The sequence below is a fragment of the Ambystoma mexicanum genome, chromosome 10 (assembly GCF_040938575.1).
Source record: "Ambystoma mexicanum isolate Mex_15411 chromosome 10, UKY_AmexF1_1, whole genome shotgun sequence".
Classification (NCBI taxonomy): domain Eukaryota; kingdom Metazoa; phylum Chordata; class Amphibia; order Caudata; family Ambystomatidae; genus Ambystoma; species Ambystoma mexicanum.
The window spans coordinates 1,224,853,091-1,224,880,654 of record NC_090932.1 but is presented as its reverse complement, the minus strand read 5'-3'; the positions used below and the strand labels follow the sequence as shown (position 1 = coordinate 1,224,880,654).

At 45.3% G+C, this 27,564-nt stretch overlaps 1 protein-coding gene across 1 annotated transcript in view; it reads right to left on the bottom strand.

The window, feature by feature from the left end:
* SCARF2 (scavenger receptor class F member 2) overlaps positions 1-27,564 on the bottom strand; it is a 594,459-nt gene that overhangs the window by 181,436 nt on the left and 385,459 nt on the right. Inside the window, exon 7 of the mRNA XM_069619200.1 lies at positions 4,777-4,880. Within this exon, the coding sequence (XP_069475301.1) occupies positions 4,777-4,880 (104 nt within the window). The remainder of the gene's footprint in view (positions 1-4,776; positions 4,881-27,564) is intronic.

The following is a 27,564-nucleotide window of genomic DNA, read 5'->3' as shown; positions in this document are numbered from 1 at the left end:
CTCTTTCAGCTGAGCAGACTTACGAATGTAAACACAGCTAAGGAAATACCCCAAAAGGTGAGGATGAATGTGGGGTAATCAGAGAGTAAAACAGGTCCCAACAATTAACGGGCTTCCTCTCTTTACCTTCTACATTGCCGCGGCCAGAGTAAGACATACTCCTTTCAGTCACACTTTGTCAGTTGCTAGTTTCTTTTGCCAGAAACAAGGTCCCTTTAGTTTCTGCACTGTTAACAGTGTTCATGCACATGAAAACTGAACATCTTCCAGGCTGCTTTTAAAATTGGAATCTAATGAAAGACTTGACCCTGCAAGGACAGACACACCCTGTGTTTATCTCCCTGTGCTACCCTGTTTGAACCTAAAAAGGACTGGCTTGCAAGCTTGGACCTTTGCTAAAATCCATGTGGGACATAAAAGTCAGGGTGACTTCTTGTGCCTTGAGCAGATGGTAACTGGCGTGAATATGTCTCTACCACAGCTATACCAGCTTCCAATAGGCTCAAGGCTTTTAGGCAATCTCTTGATCTTAATGGGGCCAATCAGACTCTGGCTGTTAAGGTTAGTGCTGCTTTTGCCTCAAAAGACCAGTTATGTTGGTCTACCTTCAGGGCTTAATTTGTGTGGAGAGGTGGGTATTTCTGAGCCCCGGCACTTATTTTTAAACCCAGGTTGATCATGTTATGGTGTTTTGGCAACTTTATTATTTTAACTGTCAGTCAGTCAGGCATAGTATCACAACAATCAACAACAGTGTGCACTGGCCAGGGTTGGTTCATTGTTATTCACAAACCTGATGACCCAGGTTGTCAGGGCAGGACTATTTATCTGTTTTCATGTAAAACAATGAGATGCAAGGTGACAATCCTGAGCACCAAAGCTACCATGTCCAGACACTGCCCCAGTCAGCCTGCATGGCATTGCAGCAAAATCTCGAGTGTAATAACCAGCACGGTGAGTTGACTGCAACAGGACAGTCACCAGCAAAAGCCCCAACTCAGGGGCACAGTCAGTGAAAAGTCTCATATCGAACAGGAGAGCCAGTCATGAGTGCCAACCAATGCAAGATGATCTTGCTGGAGTAATTGACAGGCAACTCATCAGGTCAGTAATGATTTTGCCTACATTTGTCCATCAATGTACCATAGGAGGAATGCAGTTTTGCCCTTTTTTCCTGTGGTTAGATGGTTAACATGTTCCGCTTGACACTGATAGGATTAGAGCAAAATGTTAATGGTGATGTGTTTTTTAAAAAAAAAAACACTTAAATATTTATTTTATTTCAATACACAACTAATATGTTGATTTTACCCTCAACGAACCAGTGGGAGTTGGAGGTTTAACCCCAAAATATGTTCACAACTTATTGGAGAAGCTGTGTAACACTTTATGGAGCAACAGGGGGGTGTCAACAGTAAATGGGTAACTGCAAGAACATGTTTGGTTCGTGGCACTTATTTTCTTACAAATTAAGTACTGTTTCACTTGTACACCTCTTTGTTGCATTCTCCCTCTCCCATAGGCATGGTACCAATGCTTCCTGCCTCAGTATCCTGGCAGCTCATGAGAGGAAGCATTCTGTGCATGTTCAGGATTGTACCCAATGACAAGTGCTCAAGGAGCCAGTGCAGCAATTCAGCGTGGAACGGCATGCTAATATAATCAGGTTTAGAAATACATACACATTTCTAAATATAAGCGGGACCAACGAGCATTGCACAGGTCTGTAGTTGACATGCACATGGGAGTCTGCTATAGCCTCGTGTATGTTTTATTGTCTCATAACTTCCTATTTTTGAAAAATCACAAAATTGGCAATCTCACAAAATCACCTATACTGGTGGCACAAGGACAGACCCCACTCAACCCCTGTTATGGGGCTGGAGCCAGTCCCGAACATACAAACACACTTTCACAAATAAATATATAGATAGATTTAGCTTGTGCGGTTTATCTTGTTATGTCCCCTACGAGAGGTGAAACTATGAATTTCCACATTTGTGACTAGTCTTATATCTGCTCCATGGTGCTATTCACCTCCTGGACTATGGTTCACATTGACACCTCACTACTGACCCCCAATACCTGGTGTCCATCACTCATTCTGATATATAGCCATTTTCTAAAAAAGGGCTGACAATATGCCTCTGGAAATGTCTGCCTCCGCCGCCAGCCTTCCATCAAACATGCAGGCATGGGTTAATGCACTATTTTTCTTTGCTACCCTGGCAGTGACCCCCTTTCTGTGTTTTCAGGTGCACCTCATGTTTGAGAACTGCGTAGAAGCAATTGAATTTGAGGACTTTTCAGCAGGAAGGAAAATGACCCTCTTCTGTATCTTCCATGGTGCTGAAAGACAATGGTTGCTCAACTAGACTCCTATAGCAACACACCAATATGGTACAGCAAGTATTGAAAATCAGGGACGTCATTTAGGTGTTACGAGGGGTCGTACTTGCAACCCCTGAGGTCTCCTTTGCTACCTCTGTGGTCTCCCTTACTACCCCTAATTTTTTTTTTTTAAACAATTGAAGCTCCTGGGCTGTGGCCAATGCCATGTGGCTATTTGAGATATTGGTCTTTCTGGAATTCGATACAATATTCACTAGACTCATTAAAGGTGTATTTCAGGCACACTTCAGGGGGTGAGTCACTGATTTAGTCTGTTGATATTGATATTCTTAAACACCTAAAATTCACAATGCAGACAAAATCCTCCAAAAAGCATTTAGAGTAGAATTAGCATCCATTTCGGACTATGTATTTTAGTTTTCGCAAGTTCCAGTTATAGCAAGTTTTTTTCTGCCGATACATATGGTGATCCATTCTTGTATGAGATGTATATCAAGTAATATTGTAACCATATTTTTCATAGTGCACTTAGAAACAATGCTATGTGATGCCAGTTCCTGTTCTGTCAAGGGGTAAACGGTCATGTTCCATCACTTCTGGTGATGTCACTTTGGGGTGGGAGTCACATGACATCACTTACTGTGATGTCATCAGAGGTCAAGGGTCATGTGGTGTCACCTCCACAACTCCAGGCATTTTTCTGAAATGACGTCCCTGATTAAAAGGCTCAACTTCACATAGAAACCATGTTTGGCACTGAAGTAAATGACAAAATGGAACGGAAGAAGATCGACGTTTGCAGGGGCTGAATGCCTGAGTATGTTATGTTATGTTATGCTATCTTAACTTATACTGCGCACCGCTACCACCAAGGTGCAGTCTCCAGGCACTCGCGTGGCCCTGCAAGAAAGAGGACAGTGTTGGTTAGTGAGGGTAGAGGGATAGGATAGCTCCAGAACAAGGAGAAACTGACATCTGTGTGTGTTGGGTTGTAGATAGGTTGATTGCTTGCACTGGCCATAAGGGTAAGGTCCAGTGACGGGGATTGTTGTATGCGTGTGTTAGTTACGCTGGGTCTGTGCTTGTGTGTAGTTTGGCAAGCCCATGGGCATGTATAGTACAAGGGATGTGTGGTGGAGGGGAGCAGGAGTGGAGAAGGCAACTTTGTGAAAGCGTCAAGAGAACTAGCCTTCGTGCGCTTGGTTGGTGTGTTTGATTTGCAACCCCCCAACGCACTCGGCACAGCCATTGCCAGAGGCATGGAGCATTCCTTAAGATACATGAGAGAAGTGAAAAAACGAGCCACAAACAGATGTATATGCAGTGGGAAGAGATGGAGAATATGGCTTCAGAGATAAGAATGCCCCTTCTCTGAAGCACTACCATAGATGTGGTCAGAACAGATACCCGAAAAGCACAAACTCACCATATGTATTCTGTGCACGGAACATCCTACGCCAGCCTCTTTAACAACAACAAATCAAACAGATGACCGCCGTGAAAAAAGGCAAAGCAAGCTTTACAAAGAGCTCTTTTCTATGATTATGACTGCTTTGGTGGAAAGAGTGATGTGCTGCCTGGGTCAGCGGGCCATAGCGATGGCCATAGCGATGGGTAAGTTCTGGTCACTGTGGAATTTAGAATAACATGTGCTTGATGCTTGGCAGGTAAAGGAGTGGAGGAATGTCTGATACAGTCCGTTCTTTGCAATCTAATTGGCTGTGGCGCAACAATAGGGTGCTGTAGAACAATAATTAATGCAACATGAAGCCGAGGGAACAGGTGTAGGCCACTGAGGCGAACATTCAGCATGTAACACATAGAAACCCTTGCACCTTGAGGTGCCATTAACCCCTCATACATTTTTGCACTTGTACCTAAATAGGAGAATCAAATTTGGTCATGATCTTTTTACCTCATTAGCAAAGAATTCCCTTTGGACATCCCTATGTAAGATAAAATAAGGTGTTTCTATGCAGCAGCTTAAAGGGTTCCACCACAGGGTCACCAGTGGGAGAAACATTGTTCCATATAACATCAAATCTTAGGACATTGTAAAGAGAGGAGGAACCACAATTTCACTGTGCTTGTGTGGGATACACATAGGCACCGGCCCTCCTTCATATCTTCACATTGTCTTATAATGCAGGTCAAAAAACCTCATCACAGAATTGCGCTGACCTTCTATATTGACCTATAGGCTATCATAAAGAGGAATGACACCCAAACCACCTCTTCTGTTTCAGGTCTTTTCTGGTAACTTTTAACTAAAAGGAAATTGATGAAAAGGTCCTCATGCTACATACTGTAGTAGGTTGGCATCACGCAATGTCATTTACCGGCTGGGACTGCACGGGGGCGCTGGTGTGAAATGCCCATAGTACTGTCCTAACTGGATATTTCTGCACTGGGATGCATACTCACCCATATGACATGCTCCTGAGACTGGGTCGCACCGGTCATCACGACAGTTGCAGCTCTGATCGCAGTTCACGCCATATTGTCCGGCAGGGCAGGTCATATTGCAGCTAGCATAGAAAGAGAAAGGGAACACTTACACCAATGTCTACATTTACTCTCACCAGGACATGTGGATAGCAGGAGCATCAGGGATATCTGTCACCATAGTAACAACAATCCAAAAACGTATAATGTTATATTCAATTTCACCAGGTCACATCACAAAGGAGGTACCACCTTAAAAGATGGTGCCCCCCCACAGAGTTGTTGAAGGATTGTTCTGTCGTAAATTCCAACCTTTTTCTAAACTCAAAACAAATAAAATGACCCCAGGGAAGTTGGGGCAGAATCTCTATATGGGGAAATGTTTAGCACTGAAATCTCAGCAAACACTGTCTGCAATCCCTATGTTCACAGAGCTTCAATGAATGGCCTATTGTGAACTTATCCGCTACTGATATCTATCACTGGACATTCACACAGACCATGCAGTCATGAACCACAATCGCGAGTGTAGATGTAGAATAGACAAAGCTTCTTTCACTCCACGTGACAGTGGACGCGTCCTGTTTTCTTGTCATTGGGCCCTTCACCACATTTACAAGTTATGTTATCTTATGGTATATTATGTACAAAATAATGAGCAATATCAAAGATGCATGTCCCGGGATCATGGACTAACCATGGCCACGTTACAATGAACACAGCAAGGCTGGTGACTTATGACAATAGGCAGCTCTGGTTGCCTTTCCTTATATGTCACTGTTACATGGTCAGAGAACATGTATCAAATTATTTCCATGATCCATGGACAAACCCTGGATAGAAATAATTGTGATCGACATGTTAACGATGGCCATGTATATACATGGAAAACTTTGCTTATCCATGATACACCAAAGGCTACCTGTCCATGTATACTCCTGTTATATGGATGATCACCCTGAACAAATTCAGTGTGATTCATGGACAGACCGTGGACAAAACCCTGAGACTGGAAACGGATGACCGCCAATGTAAACAGATAATTCTGTTTATCCAAAATACCATGGAAAAATGAAAAACAGGTCCTCCCTAAACCATGTGATGACATGACTAAACACTTCTAAAATATAGCTAAAACACCTGGCAAGCCATACATGCAACACAGTTTGACAGAGTTGATTACATCTTCCCAAACAAAATCCCAATCACAAGCCCAGCACTCAACTAATTCGACCCAATCAGAGAAATTAACTTCAAAATAATTGGTGAAAGCAAGTCACAAAGTAGGACCCCCAGCAGATCCTTGGCCCTGGACACCAGCAAGGAGATCCTCACCAATGAAAGCCCAGTACTATATGTTTGATCAACTGATGAACACTTCACCTGAAACAGGAATTATGCCAAGAACCTACTCAAAAACATCACCAGGGATCCAGATGATCCCCCTAACATCAGACCTATCACAAACATACCTTACCCTGCTAAAATCCTGAAAAGCTGTGTTCATGGACAAATCCAGGAACATATTGTTGGGCGACAGATAAATAGGTCATACAAAGCTACTGCCCCTCCCACAGGACAATACTGGAGAGGTGAGAAACGTTACTCACTAAGGCAACCATACCACCCATATCCCAGGCAGCTACAACAAGATATGGACAATCTGAGCAAAAAATTGCAAGAGTTATAAAACTAATGCTGCGACAATACATGTGAATGCATTAGACACAAAGCAAATGTGCACTCAACATGAAGGACATGCACACTAGGTAATATATGCATTTATACATGAAGAATATTGACATAGCAACCACAAAAATTTAAGAATACTAACAAAAGCATTCTATAAGCTCGATGCAACATGAATGACACGTGAATATAGCTCACAAACACAGAAATGCGAGAGAAATGAGCAGCCATCTTTTCCAAAGTGGAAGCTGCAACACGCTTACAAAAGCCTCAAGGCTTTGAGAGAACACAAAATGCTGAAAACACAAAACATACAGATCTGTGAATAACTCAAACAGTAGCTAGAAACTCAAGCTAAGTTTACCATGAACAAGGGAGGATAGGAAAGGCAGAGCGAAAACAAGAGATAACAATTTCCAAGACGAGATGATTTAAGAATACAACCAGTCTTTGATTGCCAGGTGCAGGACAACTAAAAGCCAAAACACTCACATTAATATTAAAATCCTAATAAATGCAGGGTTACATAATTTCAAACACGTTCCCATCACCTGTGACCCATAATTCACACCACAAATTGAACGTTGTTGAATTTGAAAACACTATTTAATGTTCTCCATGACTACATTTGTAAGGGGTCAGGTAGCTCAAGAACAACATCTTTGCCTTGGGAACAGGGTGATGCTGTGTAACGTGGGTAATTATAGGGACACCTATTTTTAAAGCACTTGGAAGTTGTAGGAATCCAGTATGAAGTACTATGTAAATCACCAAATTGTTATTATATGGCATTAAGCACCTGTTCCAAGGGTTGCAACGGACGGTAACGGCCTGGCGGCCCAAGTTAAAGGCCAAAGCGAAGGCCCTGGGACGTGACTTCTCGTTGCATACCTTGGAAGTGATGGTTAATGTAATTAGCACCCGTCCCGTGAGCTGGGACAGGGCTAACAAAGTGTTTTTCATTCTGTGAATGGGTCGCATTGCGGCGTTCTGTTCACGGAACTAAAATACTGTGCAAAGATGGCCGCCATGGAATGGGAAGGCAGGCCTCTGTACAGAGCCCCTCTAACATTTCGATGGCTGCCGAAGCGGAGCAGAAGGCATGGCAGCAGCTCCGGAAGGTGGCACTCGCCAGTGCAGCCGTAACCAGGTAACTGGGGGGTCGGATTTTATAAAAGTGAACAGAGGGTGGGGGGGGATGGCCGGTGGGCGACCCAGCCATCTGGCAGCTTGGACCACGGGCTGAGATCGTGTTTCGAGCCTCCTGAAAGGCTGGCTACAAAACACAGTGTGTTAGTAATGTATAAGTTTAGAGCAAATTTCTTGGAGTTCAATATACTGTAATAAACCTTCAATGCTTACCTGGCCAACTTTACAGGGATTGTTCAGATTTCCATTACGTTGATCATAACTAGCATAGCCAAACCGGCAAGTAGAGGAGTGAAAGCAGTGTTAGTGAGATCGACTGTGCCCACTCAATAGAAATGTCTGGCACCAGGACTGCTTGACAGGCTTACATCATGCGCTAGAAATCACGTGTCATTTGATGGCCGACTGATGAACGCTGCTGAGAACTCAGCTGGACATGCAGAACTAAGACCCAAATGGTGGGGCCAGACTGGGCCTCCAGAGAATCAACTGTGCTGTTGGTTCTAGAACATAGCAAACCTTATTGAGCAAGTACAACTTCCTGCACGACGCTGCCAGCCCCTAGCTGCAAACCCCACAGAACCATCATTCCAGCTGAGCACTGTAATGCATGGTGGGAATTCATGCAGTAAAGACATTGAAAAAGCACATTGTTTACCCTTTCTCAGAATGGAGATGTCCATATGGAAAAATAATTTTCTGAACACGATTCCTCTAAAATGTCCGCTTCGATGTTTGTGATTTTTGCCACACATGTACAGTTCATCATGAAATTGTGCATGTTTTAAAACATTTGAAAATCGCATCAGCCAAATTCATGATGCTAACTTGTAAGGAAAATAAATGTATCTATTTTTTGAATATTCGCACAACTCATGTAGGGGTTTGGAAGGTCTAATGGAATACACAAGCATAGGCATACAACTCATCTAAAAAGAGCCCTGGAGCAGAGAGCAGGGCACTGCTCATGCAGGTTCCCTGAGAGCTAAATTCATTGAGGGCTGACTGAGGGAGGTCATCCTGTGCAGCATGCGTGCCCTCCAGTGAGTGAGTGCACTATTTTGTAAGTGTTCTAATTTTTGGCACTTTGCATTTGCCCTTTCCCCGCGCAGCCTTTCTGCCTGCCTCCGCCTGGTCTAGATTGGTGCCTAGGGGGGTTCACAGGACCCAAACCAGGAACCAACTGTTCCCCACAGCAGTGCAGTAAGTGCTGCACTCCATCCACATCACCCAGGCCTTTATGTGTGTTATGTATAATGTATACCGGTGTAATTACTATTTGGAAAGCTTGCCACGTTTTAGGCCTTTGCTCTTCCTTCCTCTGCCCATTCCCTCCTTGCTTTTGTGCTGCTTCCCACCGGCCTTGATTCATTGCTTTAAGATAGTCATGTCACCCACAAATCTTCATGAGCCCCTGACAGCTCAAAGACCGAGTAACATCCATCGCCCTGTTATGATTGACTGCCTAACAACCCATCATTATTAATTCTGGCCCCTGATTCGCTAGATTCCTTGTTGTCCCACTGTATGAATTGTTTAATTTAGATTCATTGTGGCCCATGGTATTGTTCTGCCTGGCATCAAGTGGATCTAACTCTTGCCCTCGGTTAACTGTTGCTTAACTGTACCTATTATTACCCGACTGTCCTTCTTAAATGTTGCATAAAACGAACTGCTTTTCTACTGCATGACTTGCTCGCCAAAGATTAACTGCTGGCCCCTCTGTATTTTGCTTCCTGCCATCTTAGATTAATCGTTGCCCTAGGTTAATTGCTGCCCCCATTCTATTTAACTGGTGCTAGAGACTAAGGGCCTGATTTACAAAAATGTTTCAACATGGGAAAGTCCCATGGAAAACATGTTTGTGAATCAGACCCTAAATGTTGCCCTGCTGTAAGTTGCCCCCTCCCTTCGTAGATAAAAAAGAATTGCACACTATATGTAAACTGCCACTCTAGATTAATGATTGCCCTCTGCATACCCCCGTGGGTTCTAGGCAGGGGCATGTGCCTGATATTTTACGTCGTGGTACCCAAAGGCAATATATGCCCTATTATGTGGTGTTCCCTGACACATCGGTCTACGCCCTAAATTGCCATTAACCCACTTCTCTAAATCTCATCTTACACACTCCAACAGCCTATGCACAGACCAACTACACCTCTCTCACAAAGCTCCTGAAAATCCCTCCTGCGGGTATCAAACAAGAGAAGACTACATGCAATCAATGTACATACTACAGCCCCGGCCAAAGCATCATAGCATAGTGTGCAAATGAGGCACTTATCTAGACACACTTGCCTCTGTGCCCTTGACACAAATCACCAAGAAACAGACCAGCACACAGTAACAGGGGACAGCCGAGCTGCATGCAGCAACACTGTAGGAAAGCAGGCTGCCATTCTCCTCCTCTTTGCGCTAATCTAACACACCCACCTCTTTTTCAGATCTGCCATGGTGCCTGGAGACCATGCAGATGGTATCAGGTAATAATGTTCCCAAACATAATGTCCTCATACATAATGTCGCAGGGAAATGCCATTGGCAACTTTATATTTGGTCTATGGGGACGGGTTGCGGGGATGTCCCCTGCTCCCATTGAAAAAAAACAGGGGTTTTGGGGGTGTCCCCCGCATGTTCAATGTAATAATGTCTCTGCAAAAAACTGCAACTTTTTTGTCAGGGGACCATTTTGCAGGGACATTATTACGTGGAACCTGCAAATGGCAGTGATTCATAGTATAAATTCCAGTAAAAGAACATGATAAAACATATCAAAACATAATATAATATTTAAAAAAGCTGCAAAGAAGAGGACATCTCTGACGGCTTCTATAACCGCTGCACATTCACCTCAGTGGCCCTGCTGTACTCCTCCCAAATACTCTTCCGGCCTTTCCTGTTGGACACGTTCCAACACATGTCTGTCACATATTTAATTCTTGGTTGTTTAGTAAGCAGTTCAACAGCATTTTGTGGGCTGTGCATCCAAACGTCAGGGCGAGAGGCTGCAAACCTGTGTCACAAGGTATAGCTCACTGCCTCCACCATGGTTGATGCTTAAGGGGCAGTATTGGGTGCGCTTCAGGCAGTGGTGTTGTTAGGTCTGGAAAACTCTCTGAGCTTCTGTCTGGGCTACAACCAAAAGACCCTGTGTTATAGCCCCCCACGGGCCCTCTAGCAATGCCTCTGGCTTCAGGGTTCTGGCTGGAACTCCTTTAATGTTCTCTGAGATGCTTTCAGACCGAGGTCTAGCTTTGGAGCCTAGTAGAAACTGGAAAAAGTTATCTTGAGATACCACCTAGGTTTTTTAGTGGGGAAAACTATGGGTGGTTCATGAAGGCTTCTTCTGCTTTGCCAAAAGGCAGCAATCAGATGACTCCACTCAATAGACATGGCCTGGAAAGCCCACTCTTTACAGCAAGGGTACTCATTGAAAGTTTCAGGTCTTAAGCCAGTGTTTGAAATGCTGACCTTGCGGAAGGGCACAGGGTGAACCCGATGGTTGAACACTCCTGCGGGTGAAACTGCTCCATCTAATGCTGCTTCTCAGCAGCACACACAGGAGCTGTGTAGTATAAGAGTGAGGGCAGTCGCTCATGGAAGGGGTGATGGAATATATGAGTGAGCGACAGAAGGAGGAACCGGTGGGGCTGAGTGAGGTGCACAGGTGTGGTCAAGTCCAGAAGAAGTGACGGCCATGCATGAGGGTGCTTTCTTTGACCATTCTATGCTGGCTCTGCAGGCATTCAGCCTGTCAACAGCTCGATACGTATCCCTCATACCATTTCTTACCTGTAGAAATCTTTCATATGCGTTTAACCTTTCTCCACATTTACCTCTTTTACCCCTTCTCCGATGCTCCTTTCTGTTCTATTGCATGCCATGGTCTGGATACACCTGTTGGGGGGCACAAAACGACTCTCTGGACGAGCCTGTGGCACCTCGTTAACCCACAACTGTGGTGACTTGCGCATTGCAAAAAACTCTTAACATCACATAACATGTTCATGAACTAAATTAACAATTAATCAAATTGGGGGTCATTTGTATATTAATTGGCTCTGATGCAAGCTTGGCTTTGTGGGCCCTTATTATTATTATAATATAATGTATAGAGTGCCGGACTAAGGCCTGAGGGCATCTAGGTGCCGCCTTTATGCAAGGCTGCCCCCCCAAAAATACTGTAGCCACACTCCTGCCTTTTATTTCTTGTTTCTGATCTCTGGGCCGCAAGAAGCTAAATCTGACGATCCCAACACCAAGTCGCACAGCAGAGGATGGTCAGGCCATTCAACACTGAGCCGCACAGCAGAGGATGGTTAGGCCATGCAACACCAAGCCGCACAGCAGAGGATGGTCAGGCCATGCAACACGAAGCCGCACAGCAGAGGATGGTCAGGCCATGCAACACCAAGCCGCACAGCAGAGGATGGTCAGGCCATGCAACACCAAGCCGCACAGCAGAGGATGGTTAGGCCATGCAGCACCAAGCCGCACAGCAGAGGCCGGTCAGGCCATGCAACACCAAGCCGCACAGCAGAGGACGGTCAGGCCATGACACCCATAAGAAAGAACAGAGAGCTTTTAGAAACAGAAACCGCTCCAAAAACCTCTCTAAACATGCAGGAACCAAGCAGCAAATGGATACAATTTGACAAGTTAAGAGAGGAAAATGAATGCCTGCAGACAGCTCAGCTGATGTGTCAGCAAGCTTGCAGAGCTATTGATCTACCTGCATTCACAGAGGTCTGCTTTTCATTCTAGTTGAAATTGAAAATGTCCACCAAAGATTCAAAGCACTATGAAAGAACCAGGTTTTAATAACAATGGGCATGATACATCACTAGCTAACTTGATAGCTAGGTAGATGATAGATAGGCAGATGGTTAAGTGGACAGAGGCAGTGCAGACTAAAGGAATAGTGAAAGGTAGACAGACAGAGGGAGGAAGAGGTAGAGAAAGAAGGAGCATGACTGAAATATAGTGTGCGGGAGAGAGATCAACTGACTTCTGTATATTGGATTTATCCCCTGATATCATTTTTGGGGGTTGCATCCATGTGAGCGTACCCCCCTCTGTATCCCCTGGTACCTTAGCATTGTCACTTAATGTACGGTCCATTCTTTGGCTCTTGCTCAGAGCTTTCCAGATATGCATGCAAACTAAAGGCCCAGAGAGGATGAAAGTATGAGTTTACAGCACTGTGGGATTTTGAATCTACCCCTGCCATCTGCCAGCACAACCGCCTTTCTCTCTGATTCTTTTCAACATGATGCTGCTGCTGCACCCCCTTTATATGAGGGGATGGCGCACCCAGCTTTTGGGGAACTCCGAGGAATTCACACATCTGTTATCTTGCCAGCTCATCCTATGATCTCCCTCCCCTGCTTAAAAACCACAGGCATCATTCTGAAATGGAGGCAATGGAGCCACCCCAACACAAGGTGAAGGGAGGGGAGGGGGTCATGATTGGCCTTTAACTGTGTACACTGGGGTAGAGGGGATTGAGGACTTTTGGAGGCACACTTCTTAGAGAAACAACCAGAGAGTTGGTCCTGTATCCTGCTGTTAAGTCCCCTGAGTGGCAGAAGTCAGTGCAGGGCCCACTGAACACAGCGCCTCAGCAAGATCGAGTGAGCTTTGAGGTGATGCTCAGCCTGCCCAACAACATACTAATGCTGGTGATGTGAGCGCCCGAAGTTTCCATCTCTCAGGCATCCCTTTCTGTGAACCTTAATGTCTGGCCTCCCATAACTCTCATCACTCCGCTTATGGTAATGAGTATAATCCCTAGACTGCCACCTCCCCTCCTCTGCCAATTACCAGATCCTTGTATGCACAGCACTCAATGTATTTTTTTTGAGAGAGCGAAAGATCGACAGACAGACTGACAGATGCAAAGTGAGAAAATTATATGGCAGCTATCTGCATCTGTTAGTGGCAGCATTTTGGGGACGAGGCTATGCTGTCTTTCTTGTTATGCCTTCTCATGCTTTGCAACATCTTCTAATGTTTTATTATGCTTTGTCGTGCCCTTAATGAGCCCAGCTAAGCCATGCTATTCCTTGCAATATGTGGTTTGAATGTTTGCTCCCCTCCTTACCCTAATCACCACTTACTTCTACCTTATTCTTTACTGCTTCCAGTGATTCTGCCTGCTGGGATTTGCTCCCTTGTTTCCCACTGTCATTTTACTCCCTGGCGGGCCACTCTGAGTTTTCTCCCTGGCGTCCTATGCAATTAATGCCTAATCTTGTTTTGCTCCCTGATGTTCAATGTAATTCATCTGATGTGATATCTCACTCTGACCTCTTAGCATCAGGAATCTGGCCTCTGTTGAATCCTTACTCTACCCTCCTCTCGGGACCTATTCTCACTGGCTCTCTTCTTGGTACCCACTGCATTGGGCTCCCTAGGTCTTCCACTCCTCTGTGTTCCCCCAATCTCACTAAAATATCAGTTGCTGGGCACTTTCCACAGCTAGAGTTACCAAGCCACTGTAGTGTGCCTCAGACCATCTCCTCCCAAGTACCTTTCATAAAGAACATCACTACCGATTTGTCACATTGACTACACCGGGTGAATGTTCCTATTTGCCCACTGGGCTTTACACTAACCTCCCTACGCTAATCATCTCAACCTCTTTGATCAAACACATTATACAATACCAACTAAGCTGCTAGCACACACCAACTGAATAACCCTCCCAACATCCATCAAACATCAGAATATTGCACCTCTAAAATCAGCTTACATTTCATAGAACTGCACCCCTAAAATCAGCTTACATTTCACAGACCCAGCCAATGCATCCTCGCACCACGAGCATGCAAGCCTCCCCTTGTGGTAACAAATGCCTCTATGCTTGCAACACTGGACACCTGGAAAGAGACGGCACATAGAGCTCTGGGCACCTCCCGTCGGCTCACTTCAACACAACGGCAAATCTATCTTGCACCTTTCCTCACCCTCCAGTAACCAAACCCCTTCCTTCTCTTTTAGATCTGCCAGAGCACTTGGAGATCATGTGAACTTTGATTCCTGGATTTAAGGCTTTGCCAGTTTGCCCTCTCTGACTCTGCTCCATGGCATCTCAGCCATCTCTCTTCATACACCTTCATGCATGCACACGTGCACACATGGACCAAGCAGTTCCCCATTCCTGTGCTCCTCTTATATTTTCTTCTGACCCCTCCTGCTTCTAGTTCTCCAATCAGGCCTGGGTCTGCTTGGCATACATGGATGAATCATTCCGTTTGACCTCTGTTCCACTTATTTTAAAAACTTTTGCTTTAGTCACCTCCCCAATGTCCTCTAGTTTTCAATTAATCAAGTTGCTTTCCATGCCCCCATTTCTCTACTATGTACTTCTGGCACCCTGTCCTTTCAGTTGAGCAACCAGTGCTGTATCAGTTTGCCCACCATGCCAACTAAATTCATTCTGACACCTTCCTTTCAGGTCTCCAGTCAGAGATGTTTCAGTTTGTCCTCCATGCCTCTGTTCCATTTTTATTCCAAATATGTCTATTTACACATGTTATTATTGTTCCTCCATTCAGAAATGGTTGTATGTGTTCTCTATACGTGCCCCGCTTCCTTGGATGTCTCAGCCTTTCCTCATTCCATACTCCTCTTTAGGTTCTCATATTAAGCAACCACATACACAGATTATTGTGGGTCCAGACCAGATAATCTTTCATTCTAAATTAGGATCATGTATTTATATAGGATTCAGATTCATTTCTCCTTCGTTAAATCCTGGTGCCGTCTTGGTCTGTGATAGGGCAAATTAATATATCTCTAATCCCATGTCCCACAGAATATCAAGAACAGAGCATTTCTGCTGTGATCGTCACCCGCTGGGGGGCAGGGAGGTGGTATGGGGTTATATCGAAAGCCAGCTAATTAATTGTGAGGCGATGGAGGGGAGAGTATGTTAATGGTGCTCATCTGGGACCACGCTTTCCTGCATAATCAGTGCGTTGATTCCTATATTATTTCACAAGGTGGTCGATTTGTACACGCAGCTCAAGGCGGCCCTACCTGGACACCTGACCAAGGACTAATTCGAATGGATGTACAGACTGACACACAGACCGTAACTCACAGTATTTACATAGGATTCAGATTAATTTCTCCTTCGTTAAATCCTGGTGCCGTCTTCGTCTATGATAGGGCAAATGAATATATCTGCTAGTGTTATCAGATGCCAGCCCATACACTGGCTACCCGCACCATGTATAGTGCTTTGCTGCTCTCGAGCTAAGTCTGGACTTTTAAATCAAATAAAATGTGCCCCCCCATTACTGAACTGATTCACACTTCGTTATTCCATGTTCTATTTGTTCTGTGTCCAAGTGCTCAGTTCCTCGTATTTCTTTGACCCCCCCCCACCACCCTCCTTCCCCCATCCACCTCCCAACGCGTCTTCCCTGAATGCTTTCATTTGGCATTGGTGTTCCCTCAAGGTCTTTGGTAAGGTTTTGTGTGTATGTAGTGTAAGGCAAAGATTTTGCTGATGCCTTCAGGATGCCCTCGTGGGTGGGAGTACCCGGGTTTTGGCACCCAATGCTATCAGAAGCAGGCATCTGCTGCTCACAAGCTTTTCATAAATGTCTCTAGCCTTAGGGAACTTGAGCTCACAATTGCAAAAGGAAACGAAACAGCATGCCAACTCCCTTCCTGGACTTTAGTACATGCTTCAGTACAAATGTGAGCTCTGAACCACGTGACTCACTGACCCGGGACCTTGCGTTCTGCTTTGACAGGACACACCCTGTTTTATTTCACACAGAGGGATGTAACCGTCCAGGTGGGGAATGTTGCAACATCAGCAGAGGCACTGTCCAGAGTTCCTGACATTCGGCAAACTGAACGGGCACTTAGAAGGTCCATGCTGGAGAATGCGGGCACCGTAACTGCTCTCAATCATCAAAGACTAATAATTCAACCCACCAGCCTACCATCTGCATCCTCCAGGTGCTTAATCACCGTCTCATCAAACCTCCACACCTCTCTGTTTGGGAAGCACCCAACTGGGTCATGGATCATAGTCCTGTCCATTTACATCACCAGGGAATGTCAGGCGCGCTACTGTTTGTGGGCAGCTGTACTTCACCATTCACAATGTTTCGCCAAATGTCTTATTTCTCCGGTATATTCGTCATGTTCATTAGTTTATCTACAGAGTTTTCACTGCGCTCAGATGTAGGCGCTACGGCAGTGGCAAAATAGATTAGTAACTACAGGGGACAAACAGCTGGCAAAGACACCCAGATATCTCATTGTATTTGGTGCCTTCTAATACTCTCTTCAGGGCTTCCTGATGTACTGTTCTAGAACATTCCAAGTCTGTTTTTAGGGCAACAGAAAAGGATGTACATATCTCCCACTTCTGTTCACTCATGATATTGAGGTGCTTTTTGTCTGACTATACCAAAAATATGGAGTGGATTCGGTGGTTTTGCACCAGAGTTGCAGACCCCTGCATGATTCGGTTTGAGTATTATAGAAATGTGTATGCAAAACCACGACCTTGCAACCATTGTTTGTGCAGATGTGTTGGGCTACAACTCCCATAAGCCCTAGCCAGGATAGACAATACTGAGGCTTCATGGGAGCTATTGTTCAAAGCATCTTGAGAACTACTAGTTGCAGAGCCCTGTCCTATATTGAAGAGTAATGCTTAATACATCAGAATATTGCAATTCAAGAAGAATTAACGCTGTACATTAAATATTCATATGATTCAACAAAAACAACATGATTATTTGTTTAAGAAATGTGCTTTGTAACTAACACTGTAGGTAATCTTGGCTTTGTAGAGCATTGGGCGTGGGTTGGTTGAATATGGTGCCTGGACTCACCCGGACAGGGCTGCTGCTGAGAACAGGAGATGCGACAGGGTGGCGACACAAGACTGATGCAGAGAAGTCGTGCTGTGTGCAATCAGTTTGTGGAATGCAGACAGTAACAGAGAATTTCCGTCAATTTGTGATGGTGCCTGGTACAGAGACATTCGTTTTAAAGTGGTGTTCTACAGATGCCGGCAGTGGAAAACCCTATTCCGTGTGCTAACTACACACAGGTGCCAGCAGACGAGATGGTCTCACGGTGGAGAGGATTCCCAGCTAAAAGCTATATAAAGAGTCTGCCACATTGGCTTCTCCAGTTATACATCACTGTGAGATCTGCGTTCCACGGTGGAGAGGCTTCTCAGTTAAAAACTATATAAAGAGTCTGCCACACTGGCTTCTCCAGTCATACATCACTGTGAGATCTGCGTTCCACGGTGGAGAGGCTTCTCAGTTAAAAACTATATAAAGACTCTGTCACACCGGCTTCTCCAGTCATACTGCGGTCCACGGTGGAGAGGCTTCTCAGTTAAAAGCTATATAAAGAGTCTGCCACACTGGCTTCTCCAGTCATACATCACTGTGGGATCTGCGTTCCATGGTGGAGAGGCTTCTCAGTTAAAAGCTAAATAAAAGAGTCTGCCACACTGGCTTCTCCAGTCATACATCACTGTAGGATCTGCATTCCACGGTGGAGAGGCTTCTCAGTTAAAAGCTAAATAAAGAGTCTGCCACACTGGCTTCTCCAGTCATATATCACTGTGGGATCTGCGTTCCACGGTGGAGAGGCTGCGTAGTTAAAAGCTATATAAAGAGTCTGCCACACTGGCTTCTCCAGTCATACATCACTGTGGGATCTGCGTTCCACGGTGGAGAGGCCGCTCTGTTAAAAGCTATATAAAGTGTCTGCCACACTGGCTTCTACAGTCATACATCACTGTGGGATCTGCATTCCACGGTGGAGAGGCTTCTCAGTTAAAAGCTATATAAAGAGTCTGCCACACTGGCTTCTCCAGTCATACATCACTGTGGGATCTGCATTCCACGGTGGAGAGGCTTCTCAGTTAAAAGCTATATGAAGAGTCTGCCACACTGGCTTCTCCATTTATACATCACTGTGGGATCTGCGTTCCACGGTAGAGAGGCCGCTCTGTTAAAAGCTATATAAAGAATCTGCTACACTGGCTTCTCCAGTCATACATCACTGTGGGATCTGCGTTCCACGGTGGAGAGGCTTCTCAGCTAAAAGCTATATAAAGAGTTTGCCACACTGTCTTCCCCAGTCATACATCACTGTGGGATCTGCGTTCCACGGTGGAGAGGCTTCTCAGCTAAAAGCTATATAAAGACTCTGTCACACTGGCTTTTCCAGTCATACTGCGTTCCACGGTGGAGAGGCTTCTCAGTTAAAAGCTATATAAAGAGTCTGCCACACTGGCTTCTGCAGTCATAAATCACTGTGGGATCTGCGTTCCACGGTGGAGAGGTTTCTCAGTTTAAAGCCATATAAAGAGTCTGCCACACTGGCTTCCCCAGTCATATAACACTGTGGGATCTGCGTTTCCCGGTGGAGAGGCTTCTCAGTTAAACGTTAAATAAAAGAGTCTGCCACACTGGCTTCTCCAGTCATACATCAGTGTGGGATGTGTGTTCCACGGTGGAGAGGCTTCTCAGCTAAAAGCTGTATAAAGAGTCTGCCACACTGGCTTCTCCAGTGATACATCACTGTGGGATCTGCGTTCCACGGTGGAGAGGCTTCTCAGTTAAAAGCTATATGAAGAGTCTGCCACACTGGCTTCTCCAGTCATACATCACTGTGGGATCTGCGTTCCACGGTGGAGAGGCTTCTCAATTAAAAGCTATATAAAGACTGTCAAACCGGCTTCTCCAGTCATACTGCGGTCCACGGTGGAGAGGCTTCTCAGTTAAAAGCTATATAAAGAGTCTGCCACACTGGCTTCTCCAGTCATACATCACTGTGGGATCTGCGTTCCACGGTGGAGAGGTTTTTCAGTTTAAAGCCATATGAAGAGTCTGCCACACTGGCTTCTCCAGTCATACATCACTGTAGGATCTGCGTTCCACGGTGGAGAGGCTTCTCAATTAAAAGCTAAATAAAAGAGTCTGCCACACTGGCTTCTCCAGTCATACATCACTGTAGGATCTGCATTCCACGGTGGAGAGGCTTCTCAGTTAAAAGCTATATAAAGAGTCTGCCACACTGGCTTCTCCAGTCATACATCACTGTGGGATCTGCGTTCCACGGTGGAGAGGCTGCGTAGTTAAAAGCTATATAAAGAGTCTGCCACACTGGCTTCTCCAGTCATACATCACTGTGGGATCTGTGTTCCACGGTGGAGAGGCCGCTCTGTTAAAAGCTATATAAAGTGTCTGCCACACTGGCTTCTCCAGTCATACATCACTGTGGGATCTGCATTCCACGGTGCAGAGGCTTCTCAGTTAAAAGCTATATAAGGAGTCTGCCACACTGGCTTCTCCAGTCATACATCACTGTGGGATCTGCGTTCCACGGTGGAGAGGCTTCTCAGTTAAAAGCTATATGAAGAGTCTGCCACACTGGCTTCTCCATTTATACATCACTGTGGGATCTGCGTTCCACGGTGGAGAGGCTTCTCAGCTAAAAGCTATATAAAGAGTCTGCCACACTGGCTTCCCCAGTCATACATCACTGTGGGATCTGCGTTCCACGGTGGAGAGGTTTCTCAGTTTAAAGCCATATAAAGAGTCTGCCACACTGGCTTCTCCAGCCATATATCACTGTAGGATCCGCATTCCAGAGTGGAGAGGCTTCTCAGTTAAAAGCTATATAAAGAGTCTGCCACACTGGCTTCTCCAGTCATACATCACTGTGGGATCTGCGTTCCACGGTGGAGAGGCTGCTCAGTTAAAAGCTATTTAAAGAGTCGGCCACACTGGCTTCTCCAGTCATACATCACTGTAGGATCCACATTCCACAGTGGAGAGGCTTCTCAGTTAAAAGCTATATAAAGAGTCTGCCACACTGGCTTCTCCAGTCATACATCACTGTGGGGTCTGCGTCCCCGGTTCTGATTCCTCTAGAATGGCACAGGAGTTATTTTTCCCTCTGTTTCCCTCTCATCAGATGTCATTGCATGTTATGGTTTGCTGCCATCGCAGTGACCAACATGCCCCGAGTGCAGCATTATGTGGAGGTTTCTTTGGCTGTTCTTTCCATCTTTCAGGATGGTCTTCCAGCTTTTGTTTCTTCTTCGCAATGTATCTCCCTTGCACCTTTGTCTCTGCCTTGCTCCTCTAATCAGCCATTTTGCCACCAGTCCCACAACTTTCAGACAGTGTCATGCCACTGCTTGCAGTATTGTTTGTGGCAAGCCAGCCAACTTGTCTACTGGGCTCAGTGTGCGTTCAGCTTAACCCTGCGAACCTCCCTATCGGTTCTAGCTTGACTTTGGTTTGAGGCTCGTTTACCTATTCACAACCACCATCTTGAAATCAATCTCCCATCTGATTAGGAGGCACCCGTTTCAATAGTTGCATTATGTGGCAAAAAGGGCAGAAAGAGGTGGTCAACTTTTTTCTCGATGGTCATTACACCTCAGTGCGTGCAGTCACTTCAGCACGGCCATCGTTCCTTTTAGCAAATACCATGAGATAATATCGCAGAAAGGAAAATAGACGATCCAAGCCAATGGAATTTACATAACATTTACAAACAATTTCAGAAGTTACTTTTGATTGGTCTAATATCAAAATACTGATATGTCTATTTAAACTGAAAATGCCTTAGGTTGAAAAAGAAAGGCACATAACTGCAGTACTCTCTCTTTTACATTCTTTCTACTTATAGACAGGAATATCACAGAGCACCAGGTGAGCCATGGAATGCTTCACTCCTCTCTCCCGTGTCTGTGCTCCATCTGGGTGAACGCTGCCTCCCGCCACCTTACCTGGAACCTATGAGGAGGCGAGTGCGACTGAAGACGTTCCATTTAGCAAAGAGCAAAACTGCTAGATCTGCCAATGCGTGGTGTCTTTTGAAGAGATGTAAATTCCCTGCATGGTCCACCTCTACTGACGGACATTCCACACCTCAATCCTTCCAACATAATACTGACTGCACATCTTCCCCTCACATGACTCCCTGGAGATGCTGAACGTGGTTCCCCCCACTCTTGCATTGACTCTGCCCCCTGATCACCTTTCTGCGTCCCTGGCTCCTACCCACGACTCATCCTGACTCAGGAACCTGGAACTTGCTAATCTAAAGTGTTACTCCACGAATAATAATAACATTTATAAAATGCATATTGTTGGCGGGGCAGGATGAGAAGTAAGGGTCTTACGTTGTGGGGGGTAGACTGGGTGCCAGGTATGGGTTGTGTGTTGTCGAGGGGCAGGAAGCCATGTGTCGATCCTTTTCTGTGCTTGTCTTTGGCTCTTAGAACTAAAGGCAGATCCTCTGGGCCCCTCTATGGCATAGCTCTACCACTTAATTTGCTAGCATCACCACCTCTTAACACTCTTCTAAAAAAAGAAAATGGAATGGGATGGGAGGAGATGTGGCCTGCTATCAAATTCCAAATCGGGATGGTAGGAAACCCAGGCTCAAATTCCAGCTTTCCCATTTCACCACATTATATTATCTCAGTGAAATCATTGTACTATATTTAGTATGTGGGGGGAGGTTCCCTGGGACCTGGGTCTTTAGGAAACCCTAAATATGACTGAAAGATATGTTGCATAAAAGGAAAGTCATGTCATCAATGAATACTATATATAGTTGAGAATGTGTGGAAGGAGGCGAGGTTGATATTGATTTCAGTTGTTCTGGAAGGTGGGCTGTTGTATTGGGTGCTTGGACCACTACACCATGGGCCAGATAATTGTACTTGGCCCCCCGGCCATAGGTTGCCCCCACCGCCAACCCGTGCCAGATACAGCTGTATATGTCAGGTATAGATTTTGCATTCACTATATAGACTTGCATGACCACATGCTGCTATTACATTTCAAGTAGAGATTTAAATGCTCAGTCGCTGTCATTTTATACCAGGTATAGCTTCACATTCTAGATAGAGTGATCATATTATTGAAGCTACAGCATTGCCTAGCCAGGTTCTGCCGTCGTATAGCAGGTGGAGTCACATACCTCTAAGGCCTATTGCCAGTAAATGCAGATTAGAATTTAATTTGAATAGGGACTACCAGTCTCGCTTATAGCCTTGAAGGCAGGTAAGTTCCTAAAATGCAAAATACAGCCTCATACACTGAGGTACTGATATCATATACCAAGTACATCCTTGGGTGTTCAGGTTCTGTGTCTCCTGCCAGAGGGACCACATTATTGCATGACCTGTTCCCGCCCATAGTGTTCCTGCTATTCAGATATTCTGTGAAATCAGAGCCAGGCCAGGACAGGCTGGTGCAGCAGGTGCCATATGTAGTCAGAGCTGGAACTATTAGAGATGGGATGGAGCTGCCCTACAGGAACAGGAGTCCTCAATGAAAGGGCTCCTCTGCTCCTACATGCACCGAACCCCAGTCACCTGCCCCCCACGGTGGCAGCAGGCACTGTAGTTATAGGCAGAGAAGCAGAGATGGCCAGCTGACTATCCCCCCTGATATCCTCTAGACTGTGCAAGGTGGAGACGTCATTGCAGCTTTACCTCCCTACACCACATTCTGTGAAGTGGTAGAGGGACACAAGTCAATAAACAGACGCATTCTGGACATAAACGGGCATGTGCACAAGCACCCGATTAACCACCTGAGGTTGTACCTCTCATTCCACAAGCCTTGCATTTGATCGACATGCATGCAATGGCCATGCGTGTCCTGTTGCTCTTTGACACTCATAGAGTCAAGATGGGAAGTGCAGTTTAAGAGGGGTACTGTAAGCTTGAGGGAGACATTTGTATCAATGGGAGGCGGGTTCTACCCCCCAACAAACCTCTCCATGTTTGTATTACCTTTTCCCCATTTAAAGCCTTAGATGTTAAATCAAGTATCTCCCATTTTACATGTGCAGATAGGGTGCAATACTTGCCATTTATATTCTCAGATGATGTGCCCATTACCATTCAAAAAGGCTGAGAAAAAGCATTGTGTCACGAAACGGGGGCCCCACCAAATAGCATGAGATTGATGTCTGAAGGGTGCTGGCAAGGATCGGCCAAGCATCCCAGCTAATGGAAAGAGGATGTTGAAATGCACAGATGAGTGACTATTTACTCTAGTATGCTGCCTGATATCTCAGGACCCATGTCCTCTATGTGTTTCTACAGGCTAACAGTTCTATATAATAAATACATATCTTAAATTACCTATAAGGACCATGCCTGGTTTGAATGCATCAACCACACAGACAAGATCAAGAAACTTATATTAATGATTATACCTTGCAGGGGAGGGATTAAAACAGAAGGGACTCCAGGACTCTGAACCTCTAACCTGATGATGGCCGTGAGGGCGGCAACGTATCTCCCTTTACCATCCTTGTGTTCCTTAACAAACGAACAAGCACAACAGGCTTGCCCTTGGCAACAGAACAATGCTCGTGCAAAATCAGTTTCCTACGCCATGTGGGCTGACCTAGCCCCACATCCGCAGAAATCAACAAATTAAGTACACCACGTGAATAGTTATGCTATTACAGCACCCAGAAACTACAAGAATCCAATGTAACGTTCCTCATAAATTGGCCATTTCTTAAGTCCTATCCCCCACCCAAGCTGGATGCTCTCCCACTCACGCGTCCAGTATGGAAATGGCTTGCGCCTGCTGGGATCTGGGTTTTCTTGTTCACATTGAACTCGTAGCGACCCCTAACACCGGCACATCTTTCGCATAGCCTTCACTTTCACGGTGGTGAACTTTATCCACCTCGTTCCACCTTGTTAAAGGGCTGTTTCAAGATCTATGTGTCCCTGCGGTGCTTTCACTTTTGCTCTAGAATTGTACACTAGTTTAGCAGATGCTCTTAAAGATTTCCCAAGTCTTATACATATTTGTAGTGCAAATCCACATTACCTCCTGCACAGTCTGCTTTTTCTGCCCAGTTCAGATCAACTGATCATATTTCATAAAATGGCGCCGTATTGTAACGCTGCTCCCTAGACGCTGTGTTTCCCTTTGCGGCTAATATGAATTGAATGCAATACTGCTACTTAAAGCACCTTGAATCTTTGACTAAGAGCTCTATAAAAGCATACAATAAACAGTCAATAGCCTTAGGGTGAGCAGGGTATTCTGGATTTTCTGACAGGCTCCTCTGTCAATAGTTTCTATGTTCAGACTGTTTTTCGACGGCGTCACTGAAGACCTTGCACTACTGTCCATGGCCACCTTGTAGGAAAGGGTTCCTAAAAGAGTCTCTAGCTACTATTCCTAAAGGAGCCAATCTGCCTTTGCTCCTGGCTAAACACACAACGAACACTTTATCTTACATGGCAACATGATATGTTTGGTTATTTATAACGCGCTTAAACCCAGAGGTTTCTAAGTGCGGGATCAAACCTGTGTTGATCTATATCGTCTTGCTTCCAAGGTGAGCACATTGCCCCTGAGCTATTCTCCCAAATCAATGGCCATTACAGTCGGGAGATGCTAGCCCAGTACTGGTTGGAACGCTGCATCCTAGGATTTGTAAGCTTGGGACTATAAGGGTAAAATCTGTGACTACAATTTCCAGAATGTACAATGAAAGCCAGAATTAGACCAGCACCCCCCGAATGGGGCATGTTGGCCCGTATTCTTCATGACCCAGGTAATTGAGATGCCTTGCCATTCAGTTATTCATAAACTGAAGTTCTACAGCATTCTGACAAAGGTCCACACCACATTGTCACACTCCTACTGCATTGGCCAGACTGGTATGTGCTATTGTAGCTCTCACACAAAAGAGGTACTCACTCTGTGGTGCTGCTGCAGCTCCTTGCTAGGTTCGACATGCGGCAAATCACACCGTATGAATGAACCGAGACTTGTGAGGAGATCTGACTTCATGGGCCCTGAAAACGTCACCCCATGGCAGTCTCATCATCTCATGTGGAGATGGCAAATGTTTATCTGAACTGCCTACTGGAGATGCTACTGTCATAACCACTAGGTTGTGCGTACACATTGTATAGCTGTTGAAGAAAACTACTGACACCTGAAAATGGATGCTGTTGGCGTAGAATAAATGGTAATACACACATAGGGACTAATTCATGGAACTCTTAGCGTGGTGCAAAGTGACTTTGCACTGCCAACAAGCACGTTGAACCGAGCTTAATTCACAGAGCGGTGCAAAGTGTATTTTTGCGGAGCAAAGCCATTTTGCACTGCTAAGGTACTCTTTTTTACAGCGCTAAATGGGCCTAATTAAAAGCTGTGAATTAGGCACTTTTAGCGAGGTGCAAAGAGTTCTTTTGCAGTGCAATGTGACTTTGCTCTACAAAAATACACTTTGCACCACTCTGTGATTTGGGCCTGGTTCAACGTGTTTATTGGCAGTGCAAAGTCACTTTGCACCAAGCTAAACGTTCCATGAATTAGGACTAAAGCCCTTAATTATATCCTTTGCTAAAGTCAATAAGGAACAGCACCCACTCCTACACCAAGGTCAAAAGCGCTGGGGTCCTGGCAGCTGTTAATGCTTTCGAAGAGTAATGCTGCACACTGATGACAGCACATTGGCTTTTTACTATTCATTCCAAGTCTACCTTATAGTGGTTCATACAAAATGGCGGTTGTGCATTTCTTCTTAGGCCAGTTGAAACATACACTTTATCAATCAGTTCTTCGCTTGCCAATATGCAATTAAAATATCAAAATAATGTTCTGCTGCTCCCACAAAGGCCTATACAATTAACTTTCTGAGATCCAGGAAAGCAACTTCTGCATTCGGATTAAACGTCTGGAAACAACTAAGCATTCTCCTTGACATCAATGGGCCAAACACACTGTCAACCCACCGGCAAAACCACCTGGATCTGCCTCTGACATCAATTATTGGCTCCTGAGTGATTACTAGAAGATTGAGGCAGACTGCACCTCCGGAAAGATTTCTCCTTTCCACAGCGGTGCTTTCCTGCTGTACACTGTGTACTATTTCCAGTGGCTGGTGGTCCAGTGACTCAGCAGAAACCCTCCATCCCCCACCGGGAACCCAGCTCTGCTGTTTTCAAGCTCTGCTCTGAATTTGTTTTGCAGACCTCAGGAGTAATTCTTGCCAGGACGTCAGCGCAGAAGCACGTGCTGGTTTTCCAGTGTTAACCCGTTTGGTGGAAGACAAGAGTAATGCTACACTGGCAGACACAACCAATCACCCAGCAGGTCTTGTCCCCTGCAGCTTCAGCAGCAGCAGCAGGCCAGTTTTTAAGAGAGAGGAGGGTTCTAGGGCGATGCTTGTACATGCACTCCAATAGTTACAGGAGCATTGAGGCAAAGTGCAAAGGTTTAAATGTAATGCTCAAATCCTATCCCAGACATTTGATTTGATGAAGGCTAAATCCGGGCTTGGAAAGGATGCATAGGCAAAGCACACTTCTGCCAACATGGTCACTGTTACGTTGCCTGATGACTGATGAACGGATGACCTTCGGCTATGGAGATGCTGAGGAGAGGCTATGGATCAATGGGCTTCATGACGAGGGCCATTGTGATTGTTTATTTCTTGGCATACACTGTGCCTCATATGTAGGCTTGTGGGATATTGATACGTGAGCAAGGAAATATTCATCAGTGTACACAAACAAGCTCGAAAAGGAATGCGCCCAATCAGGGGAGACCACACAGCTTTTCTGGATCAAAGCCATGAACCACAGCTCATCCTTCAGAGCCACCATGCATAGAAGTAGTTCCCATCACTCTAACATCTAAGGAAGAAGGAAAATGAATTGGACTCTGAAAGTTGATCTGTGAGACGGGAATTGACAGGACGCCCTATTCTCTCCCATGGCCTCAGCCAACCTAGCTATTCATCTCAAGGCCTTTCCAGTAAAATTCTGAGTATCAGTGAGTTGATTCTCAGGATAGATTCCCTGGGAGACGGACCAATGCACAATTTGATTGCTTCATGTCTGTCACC